The sequence below is a fragment of the Myotis nattereri genome (genome assembly GCF_964212035.1).
Source record: "Myotis nattereri genome assembly, chromosome: 18".
NCBI lineage: Eukaryota > Metazoa > Chordata > Mammalia > Chiroptera > Vespertilionidae > Myotis > Myotis nattereri.
Window position 1 is genome coordinate 30,806,136 of NC_138093.1, and position 23,037 is coordinate 30,829,172.

Consider the following 23,037-nt stretch of genomic DNA (forward strand, 5'->3'; position numbering starts at 1 on the left):
CCCTGACCAAGAATCAAACCCTAACCTCCTGGTTCACGGGTCAATACTCAACCACTGATCCACACCAGCCTGACTCTCTCTGATTTAATCTCCCTGAAGCCCAGACCTATAACTCTAACATCCTACCAGATACCTTCATGTAGAGATAAGTGGATACATATATTCATCGTGCTCCAATCAATCTCTTTCTATTTCCTCCAAGCCTAGACGTCCTTTTTGCTTTCTATCCCAAGGATGATGTAATTGTCCACTTAATCACTCAATCTCAGAGTCATTTTTAATACTTTTTTCTTTTATATTCTTACCGGTCAACCCCAACTCAATCACTTCTCTCTCTGAAATGCCTCCTAACCTTGGCCTTCTGGCCATTACATGATCCTGCCACTACTTTGCTTGTATCCTCTTCGTTTGAGAAAGTCTTGCAATTGATCTCCCATCCTCTAGCCTGGCATTCTCCATTCCATGCTTAAGACAGGGTTTCTAAATAGAAATCTGATTATGTGACTTCTTACTTAAAATCACTTGATGACTTTTCTTTGCCCACAGAATAAAGTCAACAGTCTTTATCATGACAGCCAAGACCCTTTATAATCAGTTCCCACTTGACTATTTGGTTTCATCTCCTGTCCTTTAATAGCTAGTTCAGGGGCTTCCAATACTTACTCTTCCCCAACACCCCTTGCAGCTCCATGATTCTACAGTACAGCTTATGTTATTCTCAGTCTGAATTCCCTTTCTGCATTGCCCCTCCTGCCTCCATTAAATTCTACTCATCCTTCAAGATTCCTCTTCTTTGAAAATGTACCTAATAGTCCTTACTCACAAAAAAACAAATGCAGGCAAAATGAATCCCTGTCTCCTTCAAACTCTGCCTTCTGCTAGTGTGAGTCACATCTAATGGGAATAGAGTTTGTTATGATACCTCTGTCTCTGCTCAGAAAATGTGAGCTCCCAAGGGTAAGGAATTTTGTTGGCTTCATCCTTGTGGTCCTGATGCCTACTACACTTTTTGCACCCCAAAAGAATCCCACAAGGGTTGTGGCAATAGTCCTGCTGTAAACATTATGATTTATTAGTGTAGCCTCCATCATGATGCTTAGGGAATTAACCCTACATTAGATTTGGAACAAATTGAGGTTAATTTCCAAGTTTTACACTGCTGCTTTACTGGTCAGTTCTTCCGAGGGTTGGCCCTCAATTGATTTTTGTTCCGTTGAGATAATTAACCTTTGGTCTATGTGCACAAACCAGCTCTGCTACCTGTTGGTTCACTAGACAATTGGCTGGGAGAAAAAATTCAGCCAAGACAAATTTTTGGCTAAACTTAGCTGGTTAATCAAACTGACCCATTAGCTCAATCAAAGGGAGCAATGCCTTTTGGGAGCAGCCCAGCCCCAGACCTTCTTCAAGGTAATTTGTGAAGGAAATATTGTGATCCCACAGTTGTACTCAGCCAACCCTAAGACCCACTCACTTTTTCAGCACGGCGATCTCATTCTCGAGGCTGCTGTCCCGGAATGCCGGTGACTTCTTGATGCACTTCAGGGCGAAGAGCTTCCCCGTCACCCTTTGCTTCACCAGGAAAACTTCCGAAAAAGCTCCTCTGAGTAGAAGACACGGGGAAATAAAAATTAGTACTGGCTGGCTAGAGAGCATTGTGGGAGGCAAAACCGAAGTGTCAGTGGGGGAAGGTGTGGCAGGTCATTAGTTTCCATTGTCATTACGGGCACCTGATGAACTGTTGATGGCAGAACCTATCTGACATGCCATTGTGCCCTCTCTCTCATCCACCGCGTGGGAAAGAAAAGATTCTATTGCAGACTCAGGGACTATACGGTGCTATTTCCTGGATCTATAATTTGGGAAGGACTCCCAGAGACTCTGCTTTGCTCTGGAGAGATTTCTTCACTTGGGAAACTCATTAAAGAGAGGTCACTGCAGCCCAGCCGGTATGGCTCAGTGGTTGAGCATCGACCCATGAACCAGGAGGTCATGGTTCAATTCCTGGTCAGGGCACATGCCTGGGTTGGGGGCTCAATCCCCAGTAAGGGGCCTGCAGAGGCAGCTGATCAATGATTCTCTCTCAACACTGATATTTCTATCTTTCTCTCTCTAGCTTAGAATCTAGGGTGAGAGACAGACACTTGCAGATAAGCAGGAGGTGTTATGAGATCACCGAAAACGGAGACTTCAGACATGGCCCCTACTATGGTTGGGCTGGCTGCATGCTGCCAGTTCCAGCAGATGCCATTCACCTTGGGGCCACTGTATGCTTTATATAATAATTATTACAACATCCCCCCTCCCCCCCAGGAGACAGGAGGCTAGAGAAAAGGGTGATTTTTCCTAACGTGTGCAGTGACCATTTGGGATAGCCGAGGAGGACGTAATTCATGGCTGTCTGATTTAAGATCACCCTGGCTCAAGTTTAAAGGAATGAATGAGAGTTAGTCCAGTAGGGGAGTGGAGGGAGAGAAACATTTGAAAATGATGTTTCAGCTGGGGGTGGGGAAGAAGCATGAGAAAGAGCATGGAGGTGGGGAGCAGCAGCTAGGGGTGAGATGCCACTTTCCTTATTCATAAAAGGAGAGAGTTGAGAAACGTGGCCTTCACAGCCGTGACTTTGTAGGGTCTACCCTGAGTGCTTCTTTCACCTTTACCTCTACAACCACACATGAATGATCGCCCAATTTCAGAGCTGACACCCGCTCTGGGTCCTCTTGTGCAATGAGGTCAAATTGAGGCCTTCCTGGGGAGTCATTTACATCAAGGTGTGTGTCCGTGGCACCTGTCGTGGCAATCTGAAGTGATGTTATTGCTCTTCTGCCTCAGGCTGCTTTCTACTGTGTGTGTGTGTGTTTGTGTGTGTGTGAGTATGTGTGTGCGTGTTTGTGTGTGTGTGAGTGTTTGTGTGTGTGTGTGTGCACGTGTATGCGTGTGTGACAGAGGAGAGGGATTGGGAGACTTAATTGTGCCATCTGTCAGGCTGTCAGATTGGGGAGCAGAGAGCTAGTTTCGAGCAGTCAAGGTTGTTCGGGTCAAGAGGCAAGACAGGCAGCGCCTTCAGAGCCAGGAGTAATGGCTTCAAGCGTTCTGGTTTGCACTTCCTGCTCTAGCTCTCCACTCCTGCTGGGAGCCCGGGTGCTGCCAGAGGTGGGGGCAGGGGCCAAGGAGAAAAAATGTTTTCCTGGGCAGTGAAAGGAGGCGGCCTGGATCTTGGATGACAGACCTCCTGCTACAGACTAGCTGTGCCCAGGGTCCCTACAGTTGTCCCAGGACCCTGGAATTGTGGGTGGTGTCTGGGCAGATTTAGCAAAAGCCTGTTCTCCCTGGTGGGTTGTTGCAGAGGAGCCGAAGACTGGAGAGAAAAGGCCTTTGGCCTGGGATTCTGGTGCATCCCCTATGGGGGAGTCTGCTCTGCTTCCTGCTCCCCTCCCCACAGCGTCTCCCCTGGGTCAGTCATGGGGTCTGCCTGTCCCCCTCCTGAGCACCTAGAGGTGCTTTCCCTTAGCTTCTCCTCAGCCCTAGCTGCTAAGCAGTGACTTGACCCTGTCTTGTCCTCCCGGTTGCCCCAAATCAGTGTGGGGGCTGGATCCGTGAGAGCCACTGGAAACACTTAAAATATAGATTCCTGGCTGCTGGGTTTCTGTCTTCCCAAATTGCTGGGTCCAGGAATCTGTATTTTTTTCTTTTCTTTTCAAAAAATTGCATGGGCTAAAATAATAGCAAATTATTTTTTGAGGGTGAACATGATATTGTGGATATGGAAGAAAATGCCTTTATTCCTAGGAGATGCAGACAGAAGGATTCGGAAGTGATGTGTGATGATGTTTGCAACCAGTGTACAAGTGTGTGTGTGTGTGTGTGTGTGTATAAAAGAAATATAGTGAAGTGTTAACAACTGTTGAACGTAGGAGGGGGGTATGTTGATGTTGAACTGAACGACTATGTCCCCTTTCCTTAAGCATTTTCGCAGTTATCAGTTAGGGTTAAGCTCCAGTGGCTCTGGTGTGCCGGGTTTAGAAGCTGCTGCGGCAGGTCTCCCTGAGCGCCAGGTGGCAGCGTGTCTGTCTTCTGATAGTCCTACCGCCCAAGCCTGGGCAGACGGTGAGTAAGCTCTGTCCACCCAGGCATCCTTCTCCCTCCTTCTCTTGATTTTTGGGCTGCTCAGCAAACCGTTCCAGATTCACTCACGAGTCTCGTTCCTCTCTCTTCTGCCAAAAGTCCCCTCTCCAGCCACCCGCGTCTTGGCAAAGGCCCTTGATGGAGGGCCCATGCTTTGATGACCGGCACCGCCGCTGAGACCCTTCTGTGTGCACAGAGCCCAGCCCTGGCCTGGGCGGGAGGGCCAGAGGCCTGCTCTCAGGACCCAGCCAGCTCCTCTGTGTCTACAGTGAGTGTGGTCAGCCCTCGCTGCCCGAGGTCACTGCCTCCTAGCCAAGGCAGAGGGAGCTAAACTTAGGCCAGGCTGGCCAAAGGCAGGGCTTGCTTACATGGACAGCGCACTCACTGCCCCTCACTGCCCCAGGCCCCGGGGCCAATTAGCCCAGACTAATTAGCTGACCAGCTGGGGTTCTGAGGCGATAGGGCTGGTGGCCCGGAGGTGCTCCCAGCCCGTGTCAGAGACCGAGCCCTCCCGGAGGAGAGGCAGGGCCAAGTGGAGCGTCAGCTGCAGCCGAGCCGGCTCTGCTCCACCAGCCGTGTAATCATTGTCAAGGGGCAGAGGCATAGACACCCCAGGGGCTGGCGGGAGTGTGGGCTGCAGAGTGACTTTATTTTCCCAACACAGCACTTAGCCAGGGAGCAGAGACGATGGCGGGGTGCGGAGCTGATCCAGGTGTGTGAACCCATCCGCGCTTAGCCTGCAAAGCACGTTTTCTTCCATCTCCAGCAGACAGTGGGGTTGCCCTTTCACTGCTGGGGAGATGAAGAAGCTGGGTGAGGAGGCCCAGGGAGGTGCTAGGGTCGCTGAACCCCCAGAAGTGCTCCAGAAAGTCTCTTTCCTCCAACCAGGATGAGGACCCAAGGGCTGTGGCAGCTATGGACATAGACAGGGTCCCTGGGAGCAGGGCAGGAGACAGAAGCTGGGGAGGGGCCTTTTCCCTGGGGGCTCCAGTGTATGAAACCGCCCTCTGTATTATCCCAAGGGACCTTCCCTACTCTCTGCCACAGGCCCCTACTCCACCTCCCTCGGTCCCTTGGAGCTGCTGAGATGATGTCCTGATTGATCAGTCCCTGCTGGCCTGGAACTACTCCTTCCCAGCCCCCCCCCTCCCCCCCAGGAGGTGCCCCAGCCACTCCCTCATCCCCCAGCCCCGCACTCACGATCCCAGCACCTCCATGAAGATGAAGGTTTTCCGGATGTTGGTCGTCTGTTTCTTCCAGGAGCTGCAGTCATCTTCTTCCTTCCGACCCATCGCCTCCAGAGTTGAAGCTTCCGGGGATGCTTTGTTTGAGGAGGGGAAGAAAGGGTCAGCTCAGCTAGTTTCTCAAATGAAACGGGAGAAGTTGTAAAAAGAATTTGTATTGTTATTGATTTCAGAGAGGAAGGGAGAGGGAGATAGAAACATCAAGGATGAGAGAGAATCCTAGATCAGCTGCCTCCTGTTCACCCGCCCCCCACCCCACCCCCATTGGGGATGGAGCCCACCACCTGGGCATATGCCCTGACCTGGAATCAAACCATGACCTCCTGGTTCAACCACTGAGCCATGCTGGCTGGGCTCTGGGTGTCTACTCTAGTCTGTGGTGGGAACTCTTATTTTGTGTATACGCCTAGATGAACTTGGCTTTATCTACCTGGGCTGAGCTAAGGCATTTCCTGTGTTACCAGATGATCCCCAAGGTGTTTATTCACATTGCTGAGTCAGCCCAACTTCCTTTTCTATTATCCCAACTGTGCTACCTCCCCCAACCCCCAACCATTCCCATTCCCACATCCACAACCCTTCCTATTCCCACATCCCCAACCATTCCCATTCCCACATCCCCAACCATTCCCATTCCCACATCCCCAACCATTCCCATTCCCACATCCACAGCCCTTCCTATTCCTACCTGTTATGGGTGAAACACATGGATGCTCGATGAATGAGCACTGTGTTTCCTCTGCAACTCCCACAATATCTCGCACAGTGCTGGGAAATAGCTATTCATTAGAATCTGAACTGAATCAGGTCCTAACTTTAATATCAGAGTTCTGGAGTTACCACAGGCATTCAACGTTTGACACCTATGCCGCGTCAGGGGCTGGCTACGTCCTGATGGAAAACACAGCTTCCCTGGGGCTGGCAGTCTTGAGACGGGCAACGAGCAAGTGAACTAACGTGTGCACAGTGTGGGAAAACCACGGAAGAACAAACCCCGGGCTTGCCATAGAGACCAACAGAGCAGGTCTTCTTTAGAGCAAGGTCAGGGGAGGCCTCTCTGAGCAGGTCGTATTTCAGGTGAGATCAGAAGTTTGTGACGAAGCCAGTCAAACACGGAGTGTGGGAAGGGGCGTTTTGGTAGAAGGACTGGAATGTGAAAGTCCTCAGGGGGGAAAGAGCCCCAAGGACTGAAGAGACGTGTAGCTGGGGCAGACTGAACTCTGCATGGCATGGCGCAGTGGTGGGCAGGGAGAGGCGGGCATAGGGCAGACCTTAGAAGGCCTTACAGATTTCATTAGATATTGGAATTTCTTCTTAGTGAGACTGGGAGATATTAAAGGGTTTTTAGCAGGAGAGCTAAATTAGACCGCTGAGGTTTTGAAGAGCTCACTCTAGCTGCTCTATGGAGAATGGAGTGGAGGGGCAGGGATTGGCCCATGGAGAATAGGCACGGGCAGAAACCTACGAGAGAGATGAGAGTGGCTGGGACCATGGTGGTAGGGAAGTGGGTGGGCCTGGGATATATTCCGGGGGTCCAGTTTTCTACGATACCAGGTGATGTGTCTATGGTGGGGTAAGAGGAGTCTAGACTGACTCTTATGCTTCTGGTAGGAACATTCTGGGATGATGGTACCCTTTCTGAGGTCATGATTACTAGAGAGAGTCATGTTCTTGGGGTGTGATTGGGGGAGCGGGGTCGGGACTCTGTTCCTTTGGGTGCTCTGCCCTAGCTAGCCTAGTACAGCTGCACAAAGCAGTCCTGAGTTTCTGTGGGTGGTGGGTGAGACACATTTCTGCCAGCACCCTTCTCCCACAAACTTCTTGGGCCTGACAGAGAAAGAGGAAAGTATGTCTAGTGGCTGTGTGTCTCAGGCAATGTCCCCCCTTCCTCAATAAAAAAAATGCCAGTAAAATCCATGGGGTCTTCTAATAACTGTAGAAGAAGATAAAGTTTGTGCCTACACAGTTTAGCATTAGATAAAGAGCATAGGTTTGGAGGTCAACCTGAGTTTAAATCCTATCTCCACTAGTTACTAGTTAAATTGCCTTCAGCAGGTTAATGACCTTGTTGAGACCATTAACTCATTGTAAAATGGGGACAACACCCCTTCTGGTTATGGTGAAGAATACATCAAATGGTGTACATAGAGACTTAGCATATTGTCTCGCCTGTATTAAACAGTTGTAACAGATATTATTTGGGGGATATTAAGTTGATGGTTTTTCATTCCTGGTCAGCCCCATCTGGAAGACTTATGCCATAAAATAGGTTCTATAGCATAGAAGGAAACCCCTTGTGCCATTAGACATAACTGTGAGGCTTAGACCCTGGGAATAAGAAGAGTGTGACACAAGTGAGGTCCTTGCCAGAGAGGACAAGGCATGGAAAGACTGCTACTTTGGGCCCGAGTGGATCCTGGGAAGGAGATGGGGAGACAGCGGGTGTAGTTGTCAGAAGCACACATCTTTGCTAACATCCAACCAGGAACAGATGGGTGGGCTTCCCAGGGCCCCACTGGTGGGAGACCGTAAGCCTAGGGGCAACTCTGGCTGCAGCCACATCTGAGAGGTCAGAACATACTTATGGGGCAGACCTAGAGGGAGAAGCTGAGCAAGACGGAGTCTCATGATCTGCAGAAGTAGCCCAGGGCCAGCTTGTACCACCTCATGACAGCTGACTGTGCATGTCTGTTCTCCGCCCCATGCTTAGTAGCCTCATGTTGTTAGCCATCCTGGGAGTATTTGCACCATGGAAACAGGCAAATGCTACAATCAGGGTTTTCCCCCACTCTTCCCCTCACCCTCCAAGAACCAGATGTTAAGCATTTATCAAAACACAAAGAAGCAAACAAACAAACAAAACATTTAACAGCTCCCCTCTGCCCATGGCCCTGGTGAGGGGTTATATTGCTACTAGAGGGGATGTCACCTGGGGTCTGGATGAAGAGACTGACTATAATCAGGGAGTCTCAGGTGACAGCAAGTGGCTGGGATCAGGGCCTTCAGGGGAGGGTGTCAGCATGACATTCCATGGGCCAGATGAGACCAGTCACACCTCAGAGGCCACTAGTCAGCTTCTGATGAGATCCCAGACAGCTGGGATTCGAGGTCCCTGGCAAGTCGGATGCCCCCCTCTCCCATACTAAAACTAGATTGAGTGCCGAATAATGGAAATGCCACCTTGAACTAGAACAGGGGGAGGAAAGGCCATCCAAGGCTGTGTTTTCCTGAGAGACACTTTATAAAGGACTACATGAGACTCTTTATTAAATCTGAGATGTTATAATGGACAAGTTCAAATGTGAAGTTTCCTATTTCCTTTTTGCTGCCAGGCGAGGTAGGATTTTTTTTCTTTAAAATATATTCTTATTGATTTCAGAGAGGAAGAGAGAGGGAGAGAGAGAGAGAGAGAGAGAAACATCAACGATGAGAGAGAATCATTGATCGGCTGCCTCCTGCATGCCCCACACTGGGGACCGAACCCGAACCTGGGCATGTGCCCTGACCAGAATCAAACTGTGACCTCCTGGTTCATAGGTTGATGTTCAAGCACTGAGCCACACCAGCTGGGCATAAGATTTTATAAGAAATAAAGAATCTATAATTTCTTTGCACATTTAATATAGTGTGTAAATTTGCCACCTGGCTATATAACTATGAAAAAACACATTTGAAACAGCCAAGTGTAGATCTGGTGGCTCGTGCTGAAAACTTTGGGCTCATTTGTTGATTTGCTCCTTTTGGCTTGTGGCAGCCCAGAGGGACCACAGCACTGGCCAGGGGAGGCCTCACCCTGGACTTTGAGGGCAGTCCACAAGGTGGAGACAAAGGGACCCTGATTGGCAGAGACTACTTTGAGGGAGATGAAATATTACAAGAGGGCTATCTTTAGCCAGATATGATTCTGTAGATTCTTAGCCCCAGATCTAGCAGCTTCCACTTATCAGAGCGGTTGGCATCTGGGCTTGGGCCAAACGCTTCCTACCGTGTAGACATACTGTAGCTGAGAAGTCTGGAAACATGTGGGAACATAGGGTGGGCGTTAAAAGGAACCGGATCAACAGGGCCAGTGTGTGTGTGTCTCTTTCTCTGTCTCTTTCCCCTTCCAAAGAACAGGGCTGCAGACAGACTGTTTTTCCAGGTAGGGAGCCAATCAAAAGCCTTCTTTCCACTTGAGGCCTTCAGGTGGGCGGCCGTCACTCCCCCTGGTGAATCCCCCATGGAATGACTGCCTGCTTGCTCTCCAGGAGGCATTACCACCTCATTAGCAGATCGGTACTCGCTGTTCCTTCTTTCCCATCTCTTTTAAATAGCTTCTTAAAACATAGTATGCTTAGCCTAAGTTAGGCTATAAAGAAAACATCTTTCCCGCCCACCCCTCCTCCCATACACTCAAAGCTAGCAATGTAGTTCCATCTTCAGAGCTACATGAAAAAGCCCGGGCCAGACCTAAACCCCTGCTTCATTCCCGCCCCTGCTTAGCCGCAGAGAAACCTCAAGGCCTTTCAGAGGGAAATAAAACAAATTCTGAAAAGGTCGAAGCTCCACTATTGCTCTCATTTGTTTCCAAAGTGCCCCCCACCTCTCCGTTTCTGCAATAAGTTCTATTGGGCTCCGAAGCTCCACAACAGCCACTGGAGGCTTCTCTGAGATTTAGAGCTGATTTCCCCGTGCAGTTCAGGAGACGCGGACGCTGGCATTTGGGGCTGGTTCGGGCCCCTCACTCTCCAACAGGGCCAGGCCCTTCAGAATGTTCTGCAGAATGGTCCTGGCAAAGGAAATGACCTCATTACATGGGACCATCTTTGGGTTGTGGAGGTAACACCCCTTCATTCGACATGCATTTATGGAGTACCTTCTGTATACCCACTGGACTAAATATAGACATTTTTTATGACATGAGGTTACCCTGGAAAGTACTTAGAATCAAGTTGAAAAGACCAAGAAGAGGCATATAAATAAATGCCTAAGAACACAGACCAGTGGATGGGAGTTGGCAAATGAATGAGCACGTTGGGTCAGGGCCAAAATGGTTCAGAGATTGACTGTAGCTGACTGCTTACATGTGGGTTTCCCTCACCAGCATGCGAGTGCTTAAAGGGCAGGGGCCATGCATTCCTCATCTTGGAATCTCTAGGGCCTGGTACTGAGACTGGGACATACTCAGGGTCTGGCCCATATTTGTTACAGGAGTGAGTGAGGGGGGCTTGATCAGGGGTCGCTTTGCATAGGAATTGGACTTCAGATGGGTGTTGAAGGTGGGGGGAGATGTAGTCTTAATATTGTTCTAGTGAGGAAAGGCAGCAGGGAGCCCTGCACCCCGGGAAGGGCAGGCAGTGGGACCTCCTCTCTAAGCTCTCGCCGTGAGACCCTGCCTAAGGCATAGCAGCAGAGAGGGCAGAATCAACTTGCCTTCTTTGCCATCATCATCACTTCTGGGACAGACAGCTGGGCTCTAGGTCCAGTTATTGGTCAGCAGAACCCCCTGGGTCACTTGAAGAGGCCCACCCCCCTGACCATTCTATCTAGAGTCATCTCCCCCGCCCCCTCAAAGTTCCTCTATAGTGTCAGCCTGAGCCGGTCTTCTGTAACACGTCTGGCAATAGGAAATTCTCCTGTTTGTTTGTTTGAGCTCATAGCCTCACTAGAAATCAACTCCATACGGACAAAGACCTGGTCCATTTCCCTGTCTCCCTTGGGCCTAGCTCAGCGCCTGGCTCCAGCTGCTTAGTACTCAGTCGTATGTTTTGGATGGTCTTCTTGATTTCTGGGGGGAAGATTCCACAGCTGGGAGGAGACTGCAGAGGGAAAAGTTCTTCCTGAAGGGCAGGACACACGATCTTGGGGGGTGGACACTGCCTCTGAGCAGGCCTTTCTGAGCTTCTGGGAACAGGCTGTGCCATCCAGCCCGGCTATGTATGAGGTGCTGGTGAGAGATCTTGGGCTGGGAGCCCAGGAGGCAGGCGTCCTTCACACGCGTTTTCCGTGGGCCGCCCCTGCCCTTCTCTCCTTCCCAGGCTCCCAGATAGAACTGTAAGGCAGATAAGCTTATCTTTGGTGGCTGCCTCATTGTCATCACCATCCTCCGAAGGTACCAGGCCACCTGTGGCCCCACATGGCCCTGGAGCCTCTCTCTGGACCCTCACGCCTGCCTGCCTTGCTCCATGCAACCTCCTTATCAAAAGTTTCCTATTTTGAGTCACAGCCACTTAGGACTCTGCTTATTAAATCAATCAGCTGAGTTCATTGCTTATGAGTGTCACCCCTCCGGATAAGATATCCCAGAGTCTTGGGGGCATCCGGTTTTAATCCAGAGGCATTCAATGTAATTCAACTCAATGCAATGTGTTACCAGATCCACAGTCCAGTTCCCAGACTGGACACAACACACTAAGAGATGGGGACAAGGAAGGAGAGGATCTTTGAGCAGCACCTCCGCAGCCCTCCACCCACAGGCCATGGCGCTCAGCTCCACCTACAGGAAGAGGCAGCCTGCCTTCCCCGGTGCTCTCCCGGGGGCATGGTGAGCAGGCCTCGGAGCCTTCCCGAGGGACCATATGGCCCTTTCACTCACCTCAGAGGAGTCAGGCCACCCTAAGACTGCCTTGTGTTTCCACGGCTTTCCATTTCTTTGGATCATGACTCAGAAAGGCCTGCAGGTCTTGAGGGGGAGGTTATCAGTTGGATCATCTGTCATAAGAATGTGCTGTCGGCCCTGGCTGGCGTGGCTCCGTAATCAGAGTGTCGGCCCACACACGCTCTGTGTGGGTTCAGCTCCCGGTCAAGGGCACATGCCTGGATTGCAGGTTCGATCCCGGCCCTGGTCCGGGCGTGTGGGGGAGCCAACCAATCTATGTGTCTCTCTCACATTAATGTTTCTCTCTCTCTCTGTTTCTCTCTCCCCCTCCCACCCTCCCCTCCATCTAAAAATCCATGGAAAAAATATCTTCTGGTAAGGATTAACAAAAATGAAACAAAACAAAGAATGTGCTGTCTGCCTCCAGGCTGGGGCACTCTGGTTATAAAGGGCCTGCAAGCCTAAAGCTGGGCTGTTTTCTTGCCCAGGCCCCACCATTTCCTGGACTCGAGCCCATACTAGACTTTCCATCACACTCTGGATTGAGAGGCACTAGACCAGTGATGGCAAACCTTCTGAGCTCGGCGTGTCAGCATTTTGAAAAACCCTAACTTAACTCTGGTGCCGTGTCACATATAGAAATTTTTTGGTCTTTGCAACCATAGTAAAACAAAGACTTATATTTTTGATATTTATTTTATATATTTAAATGCCATTTAACAAAGAAAAATCAACCAAAAAAATGAGTTCGCGTGTCACCTCTGACACGCGTGTCATAGGTTCGCCATCACTGCACTAGACAGAACTCAAGTTCCGGCTGCAGTTTTGACTTGGCACCGAGGAGCTGTGCAGCCCCAGGCAGATCACTGTACATCTCTGGGCTTCCACTGCTCCTCTTGGTGAAAAGAGATAGGAGTAGATTAAGTTTCCCTGAAGTTTGCTTTTTAGAATGTTATTAGTCCCAGGAGATTCTGAGCAAAGTGGATGTTCTGCCTCTTCAGCAGGTGTCTTTAATGATGCACATTAGCTTATTAAAGAGGTTCTGGGGTCTATTAAAGATACTTGCTTTATGCCATTTAACCTGGTACCCCCCAAATTTACTAGGCTGCGAAAGTCTTTCCTTTTGCAATACCTACTAGCCTCCAGGGGAATTTAGAATTGCTCAGAGCTGACTTTGGAAAACGGGGACTAGGCCATCTCTACTGCTCCGTGATCCTCCGTTTGTTTGAGCAGTATGTGGATTTTCCAGTAGCCTGCTGTCATCCCTCAAAGACCTGTCCCCTCACCGAGTCACAGGCACGTGGCTGGGTGTGTGTGAGCTGTCAGCACCTGCTTCCCATTCATGGGCTGCCACTCCAGTGGCTGGTCAGCTGGCCAGAGCTCAGATCCCAGACCCTACAGCCTCCTGGGGCCTTCTGGCTGGACAGCACTTCGCAGCAGCACGGACTCCATCCCCAGCCCTCCCACGAACCCTGCCATCTCAAAGGCCAGCTCTGCTTGCCAGTTTCTGTTTGCAAAATCACTGAGGAAGGACCTTTCTCAATTGCCTCCTGCAGTTTATTTCAGGCTCAAACCCACATTTAAGTGTAACCAGATTCCTTCCACTGCGGTGACAAGCCAGAATCCATGTGTTGCTTAAGGTGCACTGTGTGCCTCGCATCTAGAAAGCGAGGAACATTCCCCAGGCTTCACTGAGTGACACATAGGAGTCATTGGAGAGAGCAGGGGGTGCTACTTATTATTATAAGGAAGGGAGAGGGAGGGAGAGAGAGAGAGAGAGAGAGAGAGAGAGAGAGAGAGAGAGTGAGGTGTGAGAGTGAGACATTGATCGGCTGCCTCCTGCATGACCCCCACTGGGGATTGAGCCTGAAACCTGGGCATGTGCCCTGATTGGGAATCAAACTGGCAACCCCTTGGTCTCCAGGATGATGCCCAACCAACTGAGTCACAATGACCAGGGTAGCTACTTGTTCTTAATGTGCTTCTAACCACAGTGGGTCTCCGTGTCCTCGTCTGCAGAAGGGAATAAGGACCTCTGTCTATTTCTTGGCTTTCCTACGATGTGCAGTCCATCAGCGGGCTTGAAAGCACCCGCACCCTCTCACGGGCTAGGCCGCGGGCCCACACCACAGGCACACGGAGAGAGAGAGGGAAACAAATAAAAATTTAAATAGGGGCGAGCGAGGACAGGAGCTGAGAATGCTATTCCCTCAGCTGGTCTTGGCTCCCACATGCCTCTCACAGCGTGAGCAGCATCTCTTCTCACTGTGATTCCGAAGTGTTTCAAGCTATATACATTCTCATACACCACGGCCCTGAAATGCAAACCGACTACTTCATCTGGTATTCAACCAAGAAAACAGCGATCTGTTGCAACACTGTAGGAAACACTGCTGGTGTTGGAATTTCTTTTTTTTTTTTTTTTTTTTTTTTTTTTATGGGCAATATGCTCATCTCCACCCCGGCCCCTTTCTAAGGAGTTTTCAAGGGTAGTAGTTTTGCCTGTGTCTGCCACACGCTGCCTTTGAGCTTAACTCCCATGCAAGAGGCGCCTCCTTTGAACAGCCGTGGGGCTATTGACTGTACACCGCCCCAGCCAGGCTTTCTCCTGAACCTTCCGCCTTCTGGAAGGTGAGAGAAGGGACCTCCCCCTGGGGAAGGGGCGCAGAGGCAGCACAGGCTGAGCTCACATCCGCTGGGGCAAGAAGCTCTGTGTTACCAGCCTTCCCTCCGAGGACACCGGTTTGACAATCATCACAGCCCCGCTGGCCCCACGGACTTGCGTTCCTTTTGGCAGCCGCCCAGCCCCAGCCCCAGCCCCTGACATTGACCGTGCAGGCAGGCGTGCCTGCAGTTGTAGCGCCGCGCGCAGCCGCTCCACCTCTCTCATTCATCCTGCAGCTCATTCACTCCGGGCTCGGGCAGGCTGCGGCGGGGCCCCAGCCCTCGCAGGCACTCGGTGTGGCAATTTATTTATGGCCATGTGCGTGCGTGCGTGGGAGAGAGGGGCCGAGGGAGGCGCTCTCCTCTTAGAGAGGGATTCTTGTCAGTCCCACCCACAACTGCTCCAGTCCTGCCCGCGGATCGCCTGGGTGGGGCACTGCGCTAGGCACTTCAGCATTATCTCCTTGAATGCACAGGGCAGCCTTGCAAGGTAGGTGTCATTAACCCCATAGCTGGAATCCTGATGGGTAGACATGTCCAGCAAAATGCCCCAAATCAAGCAGATGGTAAACGACGGTCCGTCAGAGGCAACAGCAACCGCCTAGTCCCCCTACCACCCAACCTGTTGCCTCTGTCCTGGTGGTGACTGTTGGGTCTCACACCACCCTCATTCTTAGGATGCTTGCTTGCACTCCCAACCTGACGGCTCTTCCCGCCGCACCCCCTGCCCCCACCCCCAACCCCACAGGACTTGGATGATCTGGGAAAGGCTGCATCCCCAGAAAACTCAGAGTTCTTAGCACTGAGGCTGGGGCCTGAGGCATCTACTGTGGAGCCAGTGTCTGATCTGGCCCAAACCTGGTCTCTAACCTGAAGCTTCTTCCCCAAAGTTTTGCCCCCTTTCCTAAAGAGTGCCCCCCTCCCCTCCCCCCTTCCCACCCTCCTCCCCCACACCTAGCTATCTGCAGCATCATGGAAAGGTCACTGATTATATCAGAAGATCTAGGCTCAAATGCTACTCTCATCAAGCTTTGCAACCCAGGCAAACCGCTTAACCTCTCTGAGTCTCAGTGATCTCCTCTATAAAAGGAGAAATCGTACTTCCTTCACCAGCCCGCTGACTCGCCCTAAAGATAATTAAGAGAAAGCACACCATCCACCGTGAAGTGGGGTCCCACACCCGGTATTACTAAGCACTCTGTGTGATGGCCTGTTGGGTCTCCTCTTTGGCTCTGGTTAAGCTTGGGTCAGTAGCCCTGCCGGGGCCAGGCTCTGTCTCCAGCCTCTGGTCTGGGAAAGATCATCTCCTTACCCAAGACGGAACCTGCTTGACCCTCTGGACTCTCCTCAGCGATTTTTCTCATCATCAATTTATCTGGCTCCAGAGCAAGCAGCCGGCCAGCCATGCACGGCAGCCAGACCAGCGCGAGCCCTGGCAGCGCCTCCCTCCGGGAGCCTCAGGGTTAAGGTTTGTGCGTCAAAGTTACGTGCAGCGAAGGGGCCACAGCGGGGATGGGGGTGGTGGGGGTGAATCCAGACCTCCTTTTAGCATCTTTACCTGAGGACTGAACTGGGGAAGTTCAAAGACAGGAGGGAGGTGGGTGCACCCCGCCCCCTGCCCCGGGGGGGGGGGGGGGGGGAGGTGAAGGAGAGCAATTCCTCATGCCCGCCTGCCCGCCCTGGGTGGCTGAGTTCTGCATCCTATGCCGCCAAGGACGCGAGCTGGAGCCGGTCCCTGGACCCTGCCAGGGGGGCCGAGGCTGGCTTCCCTTCCTTGGCTTTGCAGAGCCACAGGCTGTTCACAAACCTCCTTTTAACCCACTGGTTGCTCTAATCCTCACCGCAACCCAGACAGGTAGGCAGACTGGGCATTGCCCGGCTTGACAGCTGGGGTCAGAGAGGTTAAGAGATGAAGGCTGTGCAGGAGGCAGGGGTGCCGCATGCTGGGGGTCCCAACACCCTGCAGATGGACTGCCCCCCCCCCCCCCCAGGCACAGAGCCCTGAGAGTTGCCCCCGGAATGCAGCCTGCAGCAGGCATTGAGGAGAGGAGGGGCATAGACAGACACGGGGCTCCCCTTTTCCTGCCCAGAGTGCAAAAGGTTCTCCCACTCCAGGCAGCCCTGAAGTGGTGTCCAGAGGCCCCCCGACCGGGGTCCCACCCAGATCTCATTCAGACCTCTTTTCCAAGGCAGCCACAACTTACCCTGGGCACCACAGGAATCAGGCAACACTGGACCTGAGGCTGAAATCAACGCCCAAGTTGCTCACGGAAGTGGCTCTTCAAACCCACCCTCTAGGAGCCACCTGCCCCCCACTAAGCAAGGAACCTCCTAAGATCAAGAAAAGAAGCAGGCTCCTCTTACCCAGGGACTCAGAAAGAAGTCGTGCTCCTGATGCTCCCACTCCAGCTCCTACAGGTCTGTGAGGATTAGCTGCTCCGGGCGGGTTAACAATAAGCCGAATTAAAGGGGAGGAATGCAGGGGTTTTCTTTCCTAGGACCGTAACCAGGCAGCCTTAAAGGGGAGGGAAAGTAGCTAGGTGGCTTCTATCTCTCCTTCCTTTCCCCTGTTCTCCCTCCCTCTGAGCAGCATTTAGTCTGGTCCAGAAAAATGCTTTTGCAAAGAGGCTCTTTTATTTTCTCTCTCTCTCTCTCTCTCTCTCTCTCTCTCTCTCTCTCTCTCTCTCTCTCTCTCTCCCTCTTTCTCTCTCTCTCTCCCTGCACATGCCTGTGTAATTGTGTTTGCATTGATGACTGTGATGGAAAGAGAGAGAGGAAAAATAAAAGCATCATCAGAACATCAGATTAGAGATTTCCATTGCCATGGATGGGGTGACAACAGAAAATCCAAGAAGCTTTCTAGGTCTGCCTGCCTCAGTTTCCCTCTTAACCACTCAGCTGCTGGGGTGTGTTGTCTAAAAGCACCTACCTGAGCAGAAGGGCTTCGACATTGGCTGGAATGTAGAGACACGAGCCCTCAGTATTTGTCTGGCTTGACACCTCTTACAGAGAAGTCCTGGGATGTCCCGCAGGGGGACCCTATGTTGAATGGTTCCGTTGTCTCTATGTCTCCTTTCCTCTGTTTCTAGAAGCACAGCATTCTGATCCCAAAACCTACCACTCTCTTCTCGGTGCTAACTCATTAGACCCTAGGAGACCATTCCCCTCCTTTGGAGACTCTGCTCCCTCACACTCACCTCCTCGTCCTGCCCTTGACCAGGCTTCCCCACCTCCTTCTCAGCTTCTCTTTGCTGCTTCTTAGTGGAGAGTCCTTGAACTTCCGCCCTCTTACTTCTTCTCTACTCTCCCCTTAATGTGAATGCAGGGTCTTCAGGTGAATGTCCCAAATCAATACCCGCATCTGGGTCATCCACCTTAATCTCAACATCAAAATGTCCACAGCCATCCACAAACAAAGCTGAATGTGCTATAGTCTCCTTCAAACCACCCTCCTCCCATTCCTCCCAGCTAGGCTACCTGGCTGCCATCTTCCCAGACACGCAAGTGCCTCCTTTGGCCACGTTGTCCCTTTCATTGCCCTTCAGATATGCTCAGCTGTTATGCACTTTCAATTGCTCCTTTGAATGAGCTTCGAACTTGTGCCTTTTTATTTTACATCATTTATGTGTTTTTTGAATAAGGATATTCCCCAAACTCTCCTTGGTTCTTAATATTTTTTCTGCCTTGAATTCTAGTTTGCCTTTCCATTGCTTAGATTCTGCTCAGGTATAGCATCCCAACCAGCAGCTGTCCTCCTCCTGTTTGAACACTGGACAGCAGAGTTTAATTACAGCCCGAGGTGGTCCAGCAATGCCTATGGGCATCAACAAACGTTAGAAAGTTTATCTGCAGGGTGCTGAATTCTGCCTCTGACGTCTTCTCCAGCACACACATACACACACATTCCTTAAATATTTATCAAGCACTGACTAGGTATTGGGGATATGAAACCAGACCCAGATTCTATACTCATAGAACTTCTACTGTCCAAGCACACCAGTCAGTCCATTCTGTGCTTTGTCATGTGCCTGGTACTAGTTTGAATCAGGCAAGGAACTGCCTGTCAACACCAGCTCACCAGAATCCCCCTTCCTCGTCCCCTTCCCTCCAATCCGCCTGCACACTGCTGGCCTTGGCGAGCCACAGGCCAGGGATGCATTCTCAGCCAGGGAAACAGAAATAGGTCTTGCAGATGTCGGGCTCCATAGGAGAAAGCGCTGCCTCTTTAGGCTGAGCTCAGAAGGCCGATGTTCTGGTGGGTACTGACCAGGCCACATGCCAGACCTCAGAGGCTGGAGTGGGGGCAGAGCATCCATTGCTTGAGTATTGGCACAGGTGACCAGAGAACGAAAAGGGCATTCGGGAATGTTTCTCAAGGAGGTGGGAGAGAGCTTTTGGTACAGCATACATATACACACAAGCACACATGCACATACCCATGCTTGCAGTGTTGTCTGGTTCAGAGTCTTTTAAGGGCCTTATCTCTATGTTTTCCCCAATTACCCATTCAACCAAATATTTATTAAACACTCCATGCCTTGTAGACAAGATAAGACTGAAATACAGAAAACTTTCAAAGATCCATCAATAGTTAAGTGGGGTGCTATTAGCCCATGTGGTCACCATAGATGGGGCCATGCAGTCGGCCTGCTGTGGGCTGGAGACATCAGGAAAGTTTTTATGGAAGACTGCCATGGGAGTGAGCCTGGGCCTTAGGGATGAGTAGGGCCAGATTGGGAGGTGCAGTGGGTGGGTGGGATTAGGAGAAGCACAGAGGTTGGAGCACACAGAATGCATGCTGGCAATGACAAGATGGGCCTGTCATGCAGTGGGGTGAGGCTGGCGGGCAGGGTGCCTGAGCAGCCCGGCAGGGGGCTTTGGACATGGCTGCGAAGTCAGTAGACAGTCACTCACTGTAGGTTCCTAAGCGAAGGTGCTGGTGGGAAACCCCTGTGTGCCTGAGGTTGGGAGGTGGAGACTGAAAGTCCCAGGGCAGGAAGGCTCTGCAGTCCCTGAGCTGGGGGGTAGCAGGAGTAGAGAGAAGGGTATGACCTGAAGGAGTTGCCGGTGCCTGTCAGGCAGCATCCTTCTCTCACCCCAAATGACTGGTGGGTCAGAGCTTACCCAAGTGACGCTGGCACAGGAGAGGTGGCCAAGTGTACTCTCAGGTTCTCACCTCCGCTGCTCCCACGTGGTCATGCTTATCCCTGAAATACACAAAATAAGTGGCCCTCTTATGGTTTGATGTAAGCAAGAGAAGAGGGGTGTGTGCTCATGGGGACACAGCAGTTCTTTCTCACCTCACTTTGGTCTGCATTGTCTTTTAAATTTAATTAGATATTGAGATTGAGTTTTTTTTCGGTAGCAAATAACAAGATGTAATGAGGTGCCAGGGTTGAAAAGGGAAGGGAAAATGATCTTCATCATTCATTCATTCATTCATGCATGCATGCATACAGCACATAGTTATTAAGCACCTACCCTGTCCTAGGCACTATGCTAGGCTCTGAACATACAGTAATAAACAAGATAGGCACAGTCTTGCTCTAATGACTCTTATGTTCTAGCAGTGATGTCAGATTTAAACAAATACAGATAATTATAACTGTGATAAGTGCTATGAAGAGGGCATTATGAAAGTGCATGCTGTGGGGACCTTCCTATCCCCGAGGAAGTGACTTTCAAATGGAATTATAAGGGAAAAGAATTAGGAACAAGAAAAGTCAGAGAACCAAAAGAACAGCATGTGTAAAGGTCCTGGGGTAGAAAGAGGCCACACCTCTTAGAGAGACAGAGAGAAATGCACTGTGGTTGGACAGTGAGAGCATGGGGGAAAGAAGCCCCAACTGCAACTGGTGAGCTGGGAAAGGAACGGATTGTGCACAGCCTTGAAAGGATGACAGGAAGGCTAGAGAGAGGGGCCACCAAAAAACAAATAGCTCTTATTTCATAACACATTCCAATTTGAAGTTGGATAACAGGATGGAGTAGGCACAGGCGGTGGCGGTAGGAGGGAGGGAATCAAAATTACGGGACAATGGAGACAGGCTGGCACACAGGCATGAATCAATGTATAACTTGCTACTTTAGCATTTATTTGTTTTAAAAATAAGGCACCAGATTTCTAGTACTTCCAAGAATAGACACTGCTGTGTCTTGGTGTACATTGTTCCTGCAGCTTGCGATGTGCTCATCTTTTTATCTGAGCTGGGCCTGGAAGCATTCTTCTCCCCTGAGTATCCTTTCCTGGGTCCACAGGCAGATGGATGACCCTCTCTGTTCTCCCAAAGCCCATCGCTGCAACGTGCCACCCTGCTCCCCTGGGGTGGAAATTGGTCTGATACCTGTCAGGGTTGCCTGAGAGTGACAAGCTCTCTAAGGTAGAAACCACGCCCCTATTGCCTGGATACTACCCTCTCACCAGGCAGAGAGCAGGGTCCCCAAAGATCTACAAGATTAAAGGGCTGACTTAAACCTAAAAGGAGAACTTACTGGTGTGTCCTGATTTTGACACCACGGATAGCAGAAGGAGGAGGAGTTCAGAGCGTTAATAATGGGCTCAGCACGGGCTGCCCCCTATACATATGCAGCATCCAGAAGAATAGGTAACAGCCCATTTCTCCTGATTTGTGTTGCATCTTCCAGTTTCTTTAGACTCTGCAGAGACGTGGGTGTCAGGTGGGCCATTCAGTCAGGATCTCTGGCAGCTTCCCAATGGCCCCACCTCCTAGGGAGGAAGATATCAGCCCATTCCACCGGGACCTTCTCTTCCTGCTCTGTCCTATGATTCCTTCATCCTATGCATCCTTTCCTCCTTTCCTCAGATCCCCCGCGGCCCCCCCGCCCTCCGTCTTCCTCCCACCCCTCACCCCCCCCCCCCGCCTCTGCCAAGGTTTAGCAAACATTGGCTACCTCTAGCTCTCTCCTGGGTGGGGTGGGGGTAGCATTGGATCTTGTAGGTAAGATGTCTACAAGGTGAGTAGATTTTCACCTGATCCCCTCTTCCTGTCTTTGCTGTATGCCCATGGACTAAAAGAATTCCACCACTGTTGCCTGAGCCACATTTCCAAATGAGCCCAGCAACAGGAAGCAATGCGGGGTGGGAAGCAGTGTGGACTTGGGAGTTTTGGCTGATGGCCTCGTCAGTTCTGAAGTGGGAACCTGCTCCGGTCCTCGGCAGAGGCTGCCGTACCTTTCTCCGCAGAGTCCATCACTATCTGCATCTATTTCTGTATCCATAGCTGGAGGAATACATCATGACTCTCCAAGGTCACCAGAGTGTGACCTTGAAGGACAGCAGGAATGGAGTTCAAGGGCAGTGGGTGGGCAGTCAGGAGTATCACTTGCCTCATCCAAGCTTTTTATCAAGGTTACTTACAAAGTAACTGATGGTCCAATTTGATTTGAATCTCCTTTTTCTGTTACTTCCTAACCCTGCAGGGAATGAACAAACAACACAGGGAATGGCCTATAAAGGAAAAACGATGATGGTGAGAATTTCCCTAAAGCATTTAGCCCACATCACCATGTACAAACAGGTCTTGGATTTGGCCCTGGACTGGGGTTTAGGGGACCTAGCAATTGTCCTCACAGCATCTTTATTAGCCAAGCAACCTGGGATGTGTCTAAAATACAAGGATCTTTCTGTTTTTACCTGTCAAATTGGGTTAACGATGTCGGCCTGCCTCTCGAGTCTGCTGTCGGGGTCAAATGAAACATGAAGGTAATGTTGCATTTATTCCCAGCTGAAGTCACGTGCCCACCTCCAGGTCCTCCCCCCATGGACAGAGTTATAAAGCAGCAGGGTTGCTCTTGGCTTCTCCGGAATGATGGCCTATCGGGGCTCCCTCATTCCCAAGAGCGAGCTGCCACTGCCCTCTAGTGACAGCGTTCTGCCCAGACCTGGTGCCTGTGTCCACCCCCCTGGCTGATCTTTTCCTTGGCAGGCCTGTTTCTGAATAACCCTCCTTCCGAATGCCTTGCCTCATAGTTCTCCGTATTCCTGATGTGGGTGGAAACGGCTGTTCCTTTTCTATAATATTATTAGAACCAAAAAGTGCTTGTCAGGCGTCTGCTATTGGTGGGGACACTGTGCCAGGCATTGAGGTAACACTCCCTCCCCTGCTCCCTGTTTCCCTCTGCTCCCCATTCCCTTAGAAGGGGCAGGTCTCAGAGCAGTCATCCCCACGATGTCAACCTTCTGGAAAATGTCCAGGGATGATTACTGAGCCCACCGCCCTCTGGGGAAAGGACCTCATGGGACCACAGGGACTGCCTGCTAATCTTCTCCGTGCCCACGTCCCCAGCCCAGAGCAGGCACGGAGCAGGCATCCCGGAAGGACTCAGCCACTGAAGAATTTGCCTACTGAGTGAATAGCTGACCTTCAGGGGTGTTTTCCCAGACAGACCCTAACTTTCTGTAATATG

General features: G+C 51.0%; 1 protein-coding gene across 1 annotated transcript in view; it reads right to left on the reverse strand.

The window, feature by feature from the left end:
* CAMK1G (calcium/calmodulin dependent protein kinase IG) overlaps positions 1 to 17,194 on the reverse strand; it is a 30,261-nt gene extending 13,067 nt beyond the window's left edge. Inside the window, exons 1-3 of the mRNA XM_081112156.1 lie at positions 16,975 to 17,194; positions 5,326 to 5,446; positions 1,475 to 1,603 (exon numbers count right to left, since the gene is read on the reverse strand). Coding sequence (XP_080968282.1) covers positions 1,475 to 1,603; positions 5,326 to 5,417 — 221 coding nt within the window. The 5' untranslated portion in view covers positions 5,418 to 5,446; positions 16,975 to 17,194. The remainder of the gene's footprint in view (positions 1 to 1,474; positions 1,604 to 5,325; positions 5,447 to 16,974) is intronic.
* Between the last annotated feature and the right edge of the window lie 5,843 nt (positions 17,195 to 23,037).